Genomic DNA, 13299 nt, shown 5'->3' with positions numbered 1-13299 from the left:
CTAGCCTTACAAGGTGGAGAAGGGAATCCCCTGAGTAAGCTGGCTAGCAACACTAGGTTTATCAGTGAGCTCTGAGTTTGGCTGAGATATTTGCATACATACTTGCAGAGAGCATGTGTTACTACTTTTTCAGTGCTGCTCTTTTATTTCAGTAATCTTTTGTTGTCTAGAGCATTTTCTTTTGACTTAAAATCATGGCTTTTATCAAGATAAGTTCACAGAGGCAATGAATTTTCAATCTAACATTTTATAACCTGAGGCAAAGGACTAGCAGTGTGGCATACAAGTAGCGTGTTAGCATGTACATGCCCTGGGTTTAGTCCCCAGCAGTACAGGGAAAGCAGCAGTTAACCTAGAGCCAAAGGTTCCAGTCCTACTTGTGTGACTCAGACCCAATAGAGTACCATGATCATTTATAAGTGAGGCCTATCAGGATTTTTTTTGTGTTTTGTATTGTTTTTGAGAGTTACCAAAATTTGATACCAGGAGAATGTTTTGATGTGTCCTTACACAGAGTTAGTACCCCATTTGGATGCTACTTATAAAAGATGTTGTTTTCTTTTGAGCTTTTAGTTAAGAAACAGCTCAGTAGATTAAAGAGCTTTTGTTTATCCTGAAATGTCTTTCTTATTGTGTCTTGACATGAATGTGCATGTGGAGGTTATGGGGACACTTGTGGGTTTGTTTCCACTTTCTTATACCATGGAAGTTCAAAGGATAGAACCGAGGTCATCAGGTTTGGCAGTAAGTGCTTTATCCACTGAGCCATAGCAAGTGAAATGCTTTCAAAAGTAGCACATTGCAGGGACCAGGAGGGCTTCTAGCTAAAGGTCTAAATTGTCATTTTGTGTTCTTTCCCTGTTTTTATTTTTCTCTGTTATTTTAAATCAGTAGACTGAGACGGATGGTTCCCTTATACTTTTTAGCCTCGTATGTATAATTGAGAGTCTATATATCTAAAAAATTAAATATAAATTCCTTATTTTAGTAGGAAGATTTTAACACTTTTTTCATAATTTTGACAGTAAATTAGGGTAACCTTCCTTGTTTATTTGGTTACCTTTCTGAATTCTTCCAATTGCAAGTAAGTGAATTTAGAGCACTGAGGAGAAGGCTAATGCTGCTGTGGAAACACTTGCTGTTTGATTTCTCTGGCCCCTTCCCCATACCTTAGTTTAGGTCATTATAATGTTCATAGTTAACGTTTGAAACGTCAGTTACTGATTGTTTATTTACAGGTGCAGCCACTTTTCACTTCCATATTCCTTTGATGGAATAGTTCTGAAAGAAGAAAAAAAAAGGAAGAAAACCACTCTTGTAAAGAGTCTTCCTGTGTTTTAGATGACATCGTTTGTGTGTCTGTCCTTGTCCATGGCCTTCTGGTTGCAAGGAAGTTTTGCTCATTGGTTAAGTACTTCATTTTGCAAAGCGCCTTGAGTTTTTACTCTTTATATTCTTGCATTTCTATATGAAATGAAGGAGTGTAGTGAAGAAGGTTTTTGAATACATAGTCTATTTCTTTGCCCTAACAAAATTTGGTAACTGAAAAATCTAAGTAAAAAGTGTTTGGTGTCATTACTTTATGACTTTTTAGTATGCTTTCCTGCTCAATTAACTAGGTATAAGTTTTTTAAGGAAATGCTTTTTTTTTTTTTAACATTTGGAGGACAGAGAGCATGTGAACAACATGGCACATTGTACGGAGTCGGAGGACATGTAAACAATGGCTTTCTCTACCTTGTAGGCTATGGGAACCACATTCAGATCATCAGGCTTGCCTGCCCACTTTCTGTCTCTTACACATCTTGAATATAAACCCATTCAGTTGTGTATAGACTAAAGATTATTCTCAACAAACAACATAAAAAGACTAAAGCACGTAATATTTGTTAAGTGTCTCTGTTATATACAGTTTGAATGAAGTGTTTATACCGAATTTCTTTTTATTCTTAACTAGGTTTTATTTGGTACTAATGTATTTTCCCCTTTGTGTTTACAGGGCAGCCACTCTACCAAAGTGGAAGCTGTGGTCAGAACTCTGATGAAAATACAGCTTAGAGACCCAGGGGCCAAAGCACTCGTTTTCTCAACGGTATAACAAGACTTCCCTGTCTCGGGCCAGCTGGTTTTCTGCCTCTACTTAGTATTTATCTGAGAACTATTTTTAAATGCTTACTGAAATAGAGTTAAGATTCAGAATTACTGTTGGATTTTTTTCTGTGTCCTTATATTTTTGTTTACAGAAATGTGATGGTACTTCATTTTTATTTTATTTATTTATTTATTAAAGATTTCTGTCTCCTCCTCATCACCGCCTCCCATTTCCCTCCCCCTCCCCCAAGTGATGATACTTTATAAAGGCAGTTCTTGTAAGATTTTATATTGATTTCAATAAGAGATTTTATTTTGATATTTTAAAAATTGGAATCTATAACCTTGACTCATTCACAAATGAATTTGACTATTTAAGAAAAAGTTAGTTAATGAACTATAAAGTATTATTTATAAATATAGAGTAAAAACCTTAGTTTTGCATTTAGAAAGAAACTATATCTATTACATATGCCATTGTTTTGTGTTATATATTTTCACTATTTTCAGTGTTGTTTGTATTTTACTATACTACCTTTCCCTCAGTATTTGATGAGAGGGAATGCTGTTTTTAACAGAACTAGTGTTAGTAGGTATTCCATCTGAGACTTTGGGTTTGTTTTTGTTCATTTAATTGTTACTGTGGTTTAGTTAATATTTCTTCCTTCTCAAATCCTCTTTGGCCAAAAGCGGTGTATAAACACTATTTTTCTCACTTTTATGTTCTAGTGGCAAGATGTACTCGATATTATTTCAAAAGCGCTGACTGACAACAACATGGAATTTACTCAGATCAGTCGCATCAAGACATTCCAGGTGTGTCAAGTTTTCCTTGTGGTTTTAACAGATCAGTTGCTAACTGAAACTGCTGCTCACTAGCTGACTTAATCTTCTGCCCTGAACCCTGAATGAGGGCTTGAATTCTTGATTATTTACGAAATAAGTATTTTAAAGGAAAGTAGAAAAGCTGTAGATTTTTTTTCTATTCAATGATACCTAAAAAGAGAATCTTTAAAAAAAAAATTTTTTTTTTTTACTTGAGATCCTTTTCCTTAATGTAGAAAAATGGCCTTGCACTATCTCTCTCTGGGATTATAGTCTACATACACACACAACACATTCACACACACACACACACACAATCAGGAAAAAGTAATATTGTTAATATTGTTAAAATTTCCTTTATGTCACATTCAGTACAGTCACACCCACATACTCTGAGACATACCACACATAAGAACAACTAAAATGTAGTAGATTCCTGTCTTACCTCACATTAACTCTTCCACATTTTTCCTTCCTCTCCCTCATACAATTCAGTTTTCATGTATCACATATCTGTGATATGGTTTTTACTATATGCTATAAAAGCAAAAGTGTTTGTATGATTCTCTTCTTTAAAATCAAGGAAAATAACATTCTAGTTTCTAAACTTGGTGAATTAGCATTTATTTTTCACTACCATATTAAGTTTGAGCTATAACAAGCTGCTCTTATTTCAGTTGATCCAACTAAAGTTAAAATGTACCTTTCTTTTTTAGGAGAACCTTTCAGCATTTAAACATGATCCTCAAATCAATATTTTGCTGCTGCCCCTGCACACAGGCTCTAATGGACTAACTATCATTGAAGCTACTCATGTCCTCTTGGTGGAGCCCATACTGAACCCTGCCCATGAGCTTCAGGCCATTGGGAGGGTGCACCGAATTGGACAGACAAAGTAAGGACTAAAATAGCATCAACCACTTTGCCTCGTGTTATAGAAACTAACTCAGCATTTAAATTCTTTATTTATGTTCATCGAAGCTTGTTTGTTTTTAACTACAGGTTCTATCTCCCTCACCTGAAATTTTTGGGACCAGAAATGTTTTAGATTAGGGTTTGTTTCGCCTTCAGATTCTAGAGTATGTACATGTCTTTAATGAGATATCATGAGGAAAGGTTCTGAGTCTAAACATGAAATTGATTATATTTTACCTTAAACATAGTCTAACCCCTCACATGAAGTCAGTTGTGGAAATTTCCACTTTGTCACATGTCTTGTATGCACATGCACACACAGTGAATGAACCAATAATTCAGTGTAATAAAAGATAATTAGACTTAGTGCCATACCTAAACCAAAAGTAATAGTGATTATTATATTATAATTTACTTACTTTATTCAAATAACAGATTATGTGGGTATCTGTAATATAACTTCCTCGTTAATGTTATCTCATGGATGCTAGAGACCTTGAATGTTTGAAGATATATACATACTAAGTACACACTAAGCACTCATTTAGTAAGTATTACTGAGCACCTAAAGTATGTCAAGCATTATGCAACATACTGAAGATTGTAGTTACATAAAACAAAACCCATTCACATTTACAATGTACATAGAAGGCTACTGTGTAGCACAAGAAAAAGATGATTCAGAGTTATATGAGCAAAACAATTTGTTTTGTGCCCTGAAGGACAAAGACATTAGGCTGAAGGACTGATTAAGTTTGAGAGTTGCTTGTGTATAACAAAGGGGAGATAAACTGACATTTCTGAGGATTGTGAGGGGTGTGGAACTGCTGTAGTAAAGCATGAGCAAGGAGTAGTAAATGAACTGCATGTCAGAATCAGCTACAGATTTACGTAAGCTGCAACTTTGAAAGCTTAGATAGCTCTAGTTTTAAGTGGGAAAGAGATAGGTTCTGTGTTTAAATTACTTTTCTGATTGCTGTGTCAAACTCCAAAGAAAAGCAGCTAAGGAAGGAAGAGTTTATTTGGGCTCACAGTTTTTTAATAGAGTGGGAAACTCAAAGTGGCAGGAGCAGGACATGGTTGGTCATACCGCAAGCACAGTTAGGGACACCGGCAGATAAATGCTGACTCTTTGCTTGCTTTGTCCTCATTCAGTCTTGATCCCAGCCCATGGGATGTTGCTGCCTGTATTCAGGTTAGCTCTCCCTTCTTCACATAAGTCTTAAATGCTTTGGGAATTACCCATATAGATGAACTGAGAGTTGTATTTCTATAGTAACTCTAAATCTCATCAAATTGATGATCAAGATAAGCCTTTGTACTCTTTTAAAAAAAAACAACAAAATATGGCAAAAGTAGGACAACCATAATCTCAACACACAGTTGTTCTAAAGTACTTGCAAATGTCATTTAGAATGCAGTTAAATTAGTGTTTGTGTAAGTGCAGGTGCCCACATGCCATGCTGTGATTGGGAGTTCAAAGGACCACTTCCAGAAGTCAGTTCTTGCCTCCATTTTGTTGGGGCCATCTTGCTTCCTTTCTACTGGTGTGCATACTTTGCAGGCTAACTGGCCTTTGCACACAGTGTCTGACTCAGGTTGTTAGCTTACCACATGCTTTTTAGTTGAGCCTTCCTGCCGGCCCTTAACTCTGACTTCTTATACCAACCTTTTTTAAAGCATGGATAGGGCTTGCCTCCGATCTAGAAGCCTAAGTCCAGTAAGGCCATTGCTTCCCATCTTTTAAGAGACTACCTGAATCTTTGTATCCTCATAGAGAGAGTTCAAAGTGCCTTCTCTTTCTCTCCATTATCTACTTAAGCAGTTGGTGTTCATTGGTCTCCACACACTTCATTCAGTAGACCTTTGCTGAATACTTTCTATGTGCCATGCAGAATTTTAAGCATTTTAGATGTTTTCATGCAACTTGAAAGCAGGTTCTAAGCAGGTTGCTGTAGCAACGGTTAGTGTGCAGCAGATTAAAGGGCGTGTCCTGTGAGGAAGATAAAGACTTCAAATGACTTGGAATCCAGTCTTACTGAGATGTAGCATCTGACCAAAGCTTGAAAGAGATTGGATAGTTAGTCATGCTAATATCTTTTTTTTAACTTTTTTTTACATACCAACCACAGTTTCCTCTCCCTCTTCTCTTCCTGCTCCCTCCTCCTACCTCCCTTCTGCCTCCCCCTTCACCTCTCCTCCATTTTCACTCAGGTGTAGCCATGGGAGTCAGCAAAGCATGGCATATCAAGTTGCAACAGGACCAAGATCCTCCCCCTTGCATCAAGGCTGGGCAAGGCAACCCAGCAAGGGGAATAGGATCCAAAAAGCCAGTTCATGCATCAGGGACAGGTCCAGGTCCCACTGCGAGGGTCTCCACAAATAGACCAAGCTACACAGCTGTCACCCAGATGCAGAGGGCCTAGGTCAGTCCCATGCTGGCTCCCTAGCTGTGAATCCAAAGCTAATATCTTAAGAAAGAATGATTAAGTAGACAATAAAATCATTGTGACATCTGTAAGTCAGGAGTGTTCCTGGTTTTTTAAAAAAAATAGCAAAGAACTACAGTTGCTAGACTGAAACAGGTAGGAAATTAAGTCAGGGATCATATTAGACACTAATTAGGAAGCTGTAAGCAGAAAAAGGACACAATCTAGCTTCAGCTTTGAAGCAATCATTCTGAAATTTGTACTCAGTTTAGGGAATAGGGGGTGGTGTAGGAGGTCCTTCTGTATTTGTATTGCTTTTACTAGTTGAATAAAGAAAACTGCCTTGGCCTTTTGATAGGGCAGCCCTTGGGTGGGCAGAGAAGACAGAACAGGATTCTGGGAAAAAGGGCAGTGTGGCAGACATCATAAAGCTCCTGCCCGAAACAGACGTAGGTTAGAATCTTTCCTGGTAAGCAATGACCTTGTGATGACACACAGATTATTAGAGATGGGTTAATCAAGATGTGAGACTTAGCCAATAAGAGCTGGAGTTAATGGGCCAGGCAGTAATTTAATTAATACAACTTCTGTGGGGTTATTTCGGGGGTTAAGCTAGGTGGGCGGCAGGACACAGCCCGCAGTTATATTACAAAGGGGAGCACAGGAGGCCATCCAGTCTTGATGACATTAGAAGGTAGTTTGACTGGTGGCAGTTACCTGCTGAGTTGTGATCAGGTTCTAGATTGTTCTGGAGGTAGAACTGACAGTGACAGTTTCTGTGGACATAGTAGAGATTAGATTTGAGAGTAACACCATGGTCTTTGGCCAAGATGACTAGGAGGATAAACAGCCTTTAGCTGAGTATATTATTACTATTAGAATAGATTCAGTGGGTGTTGGAAGGAGGCCACTTGGCAGATTGTTCATTTCCCAGCTGCCCAGACCCCCAAAATAATCACATAGAAACTGTATTAATTAAATCACGGCTTGGGCCATTAGCTCTAGCTTCTTAGTGGCTAACTCTTACATATTAATTTAACCCATTTTTGTTAATCTGTGTATCGCCACCTAGCTGTGGCTTAACAGGTAAGGTTTCCAGCGTCTGTCTCTGGTGGTGGCTCCATAGAGTCTGCCTTCTTCCACCCAGCATTCAGTTTTGTTTTTTCCACTTCGCTAAGTTCTGCCCTACTATAGGTCCAGAGCAGTTTCTTTATTCATATATGGTGATTGCAGTATACACAGGGAAATCCCACATCAAGTGGAAAGAACAAAACTTGACTTTAGATATGTTTGAGATTTTATTAGCTATATGAAATATGTAAGTTCAGAACCTGGGAGAGAAGCCAGGGTTAAAAGCATACACTTTGATATCGGTAGCATATGATGGTGTTTTTAAGCCATGAACATGAATGGGATTATTAAAGGAGAGAGAGAATAGTGATAGGCCACAAACTAAACTCTGGCGCACCTAAATTAAAAGACTAGGAAAAAGTAAGACACCTATATGGTTGACTGTCATTTGCTGCAAAATTTCAAGAAAGGAATCTTACTACTAGAGTTTCGACCATTAGCTTTATTTAGCGGCATGATTAGAAGCAGTTTAAATGGAACAGTGTAGGCAACTGCCTGTTAGGATTTTTTTTTTTTTGTTCAACTCTAGTTCAACCATCACACACAGAAGGATTGGGTAGCTTGTGTGATGACAGAGCTACATAAAAGGTGGCAGGTGCAAGCCTGCTTGCTGCCTCCATGGTCTGTAGACAGAAGTTTCTGTCCCGCCTGGTCTCACAGCTGTTCAGTCCCAAATAAACACACAGAGGCATATATTAATTATAAACTGTTTGGCTTATTACTCAGGCTTATTACTAGATAGCCTTTTCAACTTAAATTAACCCATAATTCTTACCTATATTTAGCCATGTGACCTGGTAACCTTTTCACAATAAGGCATTCTCATCTTGTGCCAGGCTGACGACTACGTCCCTGCCTTTCGTCTTCTCAGAATTCTCCTAGTCTGGTTGCACTGCCAATAATTACTGCCTAGCTATTGACCAGTCAGAGTTTTGTTAACCAATATGAATAACAAATCTTTACAGTGTACAAGATCAGTATCCTACAGCAATGGTCCATGCTTTAACCAGGGCACCCTACTGTTACTGTGCAGCTCATAGGAGTAGAATCTTGTAAGATTTTGTTGCAGAGTAAAAGAAGAGACTAAAATTAAAAATTTTGTCCTTTTCAATTAAAAAATTAATTGGAGAATGATTCATTAGAAATAGAAAAACAAGATGGATAAGAATGCTAGACATTTTCCATGATTGGGCAAGAAGATATAGGACCCAACATTGATTGGTTTCAGGCAAGAATGTCGCTCTGGTAATGGTCAGGAAGAATTTGTGCTGTGCCCCTTTATTAAAATGGAAGATGTGACCTTTTTTCACCCCATTTGTCCTAAATCTCACCTCTTCTCATATTCTCAAGAGCCTTCCTCTTGTGATACATCACATACACATGTCTGGATGGTACTCCTTTACAGTCCATCTCTACCTGCTTGACCTCCCATTCTCTCAACCTTTCTCTTTTGGTAGTTGCCCCATGGATAATACACTGAAATGATGCTTGGCGTGAGTGTAACTGGTGGCCTACTTCTTGCCAGAGGTCCAGTGGTTTTTTTGTTGTTTTTTTTTATCTTCTCTCTGAGTTGTTAGTTCACCCAGTGCCATAGTCTTAAGTAGCATGTGTTGTGGGTAACCTTAACATGTATATCCCTCAACCCAGAAATTCCCAGCTTTATAGATGTAGTCAATATCTGTACATGTATCTAGGAATTTTATGTCTCTCCCAGGAGATGGACTCAAGTTTAACATAAGTAAAACAAACTGCATTCTTGCTACAGTCAGCAGTCCAAGCTTTCCTCATATTTTAATGTGACTCTTATCATCTATACTTGCTCAGACAAGAAATCTAGGACTCTCCTGTATATCTCTTTTTAATGTCTTATTTTCAGATTATTGCAGTCTTGACTATTATATCTCACAAATATTCCTCATCTTCTGACTACTTATCCCACTGACACAAAGCACAATCCACCTCCTCCTGCTGAGATGATCACAAATTTTACCTCTTCTCTGCCTTTACAGTAGCCAGAGACGTTTATATAGTATAATCTATTGTAAATCAAATTATGCATAACCACTGGAGCATATTCTTTATAACCACAAAATCCAGTTTGTGGTTGGGTCCTGCAAAGCCACAGTATATGATCTGAGCTCTGCTTACCTCTAACCTCGTGGTCACCTGTTTCATTTACAACATGCTTTTGCCATGCTAGCCTGCTGTTGGCCCCTGAAACATTGTTAGCTTTTTCCAAGCATGTGCTCATCCAATAATGTTTATTAAAATGCTTTGTCTTCTGTTTGCCTGCTCTCCCTGCTGCTTCTGTGCTTACTGCCTGATTCTCTTTCTTATTTCCACTCCTCATGGCATTATCTGTGCATGGAACTGATTTTCTCATGTGTTTATTACTATCTGTCTGTCTCATGAGACGTTAGTTTATGAAGATCACCTTGGCATCATTCACTACTGTCCTGTTCCTCAGCACATTTATTTGTACCTGCCACAAATGGGCACCCATGGACTAATGAATATAGCATTTGTGTGTAAAGTCAATTTCTACTCGTTTGTCTTACGATGGTTTTTAAGCTTACAGTTATTATTTACCTTCCAGACCTACCATTGTACATAGATTCCTAATTAAAGCAACAATAGAAGAGCGAATGCAGACAATGCTGAAAACTGCAGAGAGGAGGTAGGTAACAGCTTACAAGTGAAGCTCCCTGTCATGTGATCCTTGTTGGTCATCTTTTCATGGATGATAGCAAATGACATAACACTAATACTTTTTTGTTAAAGCAAAGAATAGCATTTTATCCAAAGCATTTCCTAGTTAATGCTTTTGCCATTCTGTGTTTGATTTAAGATATTTATTAGGCTGTAATATGCGAAACTAACCGACTTTAACACATTAGATTACTTTTTAAATGAAAGTTATTGTTCTGTCTTACCTAAACTTTTGTCTGGTATATGTGAAACAAATGTGCACTGCTGCTTTATAGTTTACACGTGCCCATCACAGATCGAGAGGAATGTCTGAATTTGCAGTCTTGGCTGGTAAATTGTGTCAGAGTCACAGACGTCAGAGTAGCAGACTCGTCAAAACAGTCTGAACTTTGAAACATGACCTTGCAGTCTTTAAACTTCCTAATGTTTGCACAAATTAATAATTTCTAAAATAAACTGGTACCTGTGTACCTCCCTATATGATGAGATGGGGCGGAAGTTGCCCATGGTAAAGATGATTACTTTTTAAAAGGGACTGCATCTCCAGGGATACTTTGAGAAACACAAAAACACTTTCAAACCAGAAACCTGCACGCTGGTGATGTACAAGGAAAGACGCCAGCCACCCCACGAGCTTTACATCCTTTTGTTCTTGTTGTCACATGCTGCAGACTTCAATGATTTTTATTTCAGTTACTTTCAATAGTAAAAGAGCTACTGTACTTATCTGTAAGTGGAAAAAGTAATGGTGAATTTAGAACTTTCTTGGCCACAGTTGTCAGATGTTCATAGAAAACATTGTTTTACAAATCCTCAGAATTATTTCAACATTTTCACCGATACACTTACATCATTATATACTTCAGAGAAGTTCCCTATGGCTCAGTTACGACAACATAGGAGCAGATTTGTGTTCTCCATTTACTGTCATGCATGCGGTCACTGACTCCTGGCCTTCCTTTTTCATTGTGTTTTTTGAACTCTTGCAGTCATACAAGCTCATCCGGGAAGCACTCTGAAGCCTCTGTGTTGACTGTGGCTGACCTGGCAGACCTCTTTACCAAAGAAACAGAGGAGCTTGAGTGAAGTGCTATTAAATCATTTCATTAACGTCCATAGTTGTAAAGCAAAGTTGTTAATTAAAAACAAAAGATCAGTAAATATTAGTAAATACTATTTCAAACTGGATGAATTCTTTTTGTTATAAACTAACATAGTAATAATTGGCCATTGGTTCCTTTTCAGTATACTAATTTCAAAACATGTACAATGAATTTTAATTTTACTTTTCTACTGAAATACTTTGTGTTCCAGTGAGTATCTATAACTGATAAGGCAGCGGAATTAAGAAAGGTATTGAAGATTTTTCTTCTAATGCATAGATATTTGTATTAACGAGTCAGAATACATAAAAGAGAAAGTAAAGTAGTCTAGTTTTGTATGACCTGATATATCCAATCAGTGTAGATCACATTTGTGAAAGGGCCTTCAGCATCTTTAGCGTATGATTCACCATTATCTTCTCAGTAATGTTTGTTTTAAAAAATGCTGCACTGTAATAACTAGTTATTTGCATGAGTTTAAATGTAACACTGTCATTGTAACTTGAAAGTAAGTAGTGCAACTCCTAATGCTAAATCATTAGGCAATTACTTTGCTTTTCATGTTTTGCTACTAAAAGTTAAAATACGGAAAAATTCCTTTTTTCTATTATGTATTAAAGTAGTATCATTGTTAGTGTGGTTTTATGTGTACTAATATTTACCTGACAATGATGTTTAATTCTCTTAGTAAGTTTTTTTAATGTGTTTTAAGATGGATGTATCTATAAATACTGAGTTTTATGATTTTATGGTTTGTGATGTTACTATACCATAGAAATGTGGCTTTTTAAAAAAAAGAAATCATCATTGTACTGATGTCTTAGACAATATTCCTTCTTCTAACTAGTCATTTCAGCCACTAGTATCTAAATTTACAATAGAGTTTATTCATTTCAGTTACTCCGCCCTTAGGAAGTAAGTTACTAGTGTTACTGCAGGAGAGTGCTGTGTTCACACATGCATATAACTGTAAGTGATGAAACTGTCTCTTCTTCTGTGAAGAATTAATAGATGGCCTTGGCATCACAGAATCAGAAGTAGCTTGTTGTATCCTAGCCCTGTGATGGAATATGAGTGTTCTTATTTCCTGTCTTTAAGCCTTTGGAGTTTTAAGTGACCCTCAGGATTCATTAGCTCCTAACTGCCCAGAATACTGGACTGGACTGGGTCTCCTTCATCAGTGAGCTCTGGTGCTTAGCTAAGGTGCATTTCCCACTCCAGGTTTACAGGTGACAGTTCAACTGAAGAAGACACATTGTGGGTGCTTATTCTTTAGTTGAAGGGAGATATACATTGATTCTTTTATATGAAATTAAACTATTTTTACAGCTCTTTTACATATCATAAAGAGCTTTATGTATATTCATGTGGTTAACATTCCTAATAGTCCTGTGAAGTAGATATGATTAATATCATTCCTGTTTTGAAAGTAAAGAACTAATGCTCAACAGTACTAAGAAACTTGCCTATGACATGTAGCAATTATACAATGGAGCCCAGACCCCCTGGCTTCACATCTACTGTTCTTCCACCAAATCATATGCTATGCTGAGATTCAGAAGCCTTGTGGCTATAATTTAATAATGAGATTGTTTAAGTAATTATTTTTGTTTCCTAGTATTACTCCATGTGCTATGTTCTAGGGAAAACAATTTGTTGTTCTTCAATTTAAAAAATGATATATTGATATCTATACTTACCAGTATTAGAGGAAAGCTACTCTTATTTATTTCAGTAAGATACCTCAATTAAATAAATATTTTAGTGGAAAATGAAATTGTGGATTGTTTAATTTCTATAGATCATATGAACTTTGGTTTTTATTGACTTAACAAATAATATCAAATTGCCTATCAGCCAAATCCCCCTAAGAATGAAAATGTCAATGTTCTGTCCCTGTGTACTTCAGATGCTCTTCATGTGAATTTAATGCATTCTGAAGCTGGAGAAATTGACATTCACAAGCACAATAGGACATGCAGTAACACTGTACCTTTATAGAATTAATATTCTGGTGCTGAAAGGTCTTTGCCTTCATCAAGTAGACCAAAGTCATCCTTGATCTCTGCCTACTATCACCTGAAAGCCTCTTGGTC

The 13299-nt window shown here is 37.2% G+C and overlaps 1 protein-coding gene across 5 annotated transcripts in view; it reads left to right on the top strand.

The window, feature by feature from the left end:
• Nucleotides 1-12980, top strand: part of Shprh (SNF2 histone linker PHD RING helicase) — a 72928-nt gene extending 59948 nt beyond the window's left edge. For all 5 annotated transcript variants that reach the window (XM_075948975.1, XM_075948967.1, XM_075949004.1 and 2 more), the window contains 5 exons: nt 2000-2092; nt 2821-2907; nt 3633-3811; nt 9988-10068; nt 11090-12980. In XM_075948975.1, coding sequence (XP_075805090.1) covers nt 2000-2092; nt 2821-2907; nt 3633-3811; nt 9988-10068; nt 11090-11186 — 537 coding nt within the window. In that variant the 3' untranslated portion in view covers nt 11187-12980. The remainder of the gene's footprint in view (nt 1-1999; nt 2093-2820; nt 2908-3632; nt 3812-9987; nt 10069-11089) is intronic.
• The last annotated feature ends 319 nt before the right edge of the window (nt 12981-13299 follow it).

Source organism: Microtus pennsylvanicus, chromosome 1 (assembly GCF_037038515.1).
Source record: "Microtus pennsylvanicus isolate mMicPen1 chromosome 1, mMicPen1.hap1, whole genome shotgun sequence".
In the NCBI taxonomy this organism is placed as follows: domain Eukaryota; kingdom Metazoa; phylum Chordata; class Mammalia; order Rodentia; family Cricetidae; genus Microtus; species Microtus pennsylvanicus.
The sequence above is the reverse complement of the archived record's forward strand: the minus strand, read 5'-3'. Positions and strand labels throughout refer to the sequence as shown.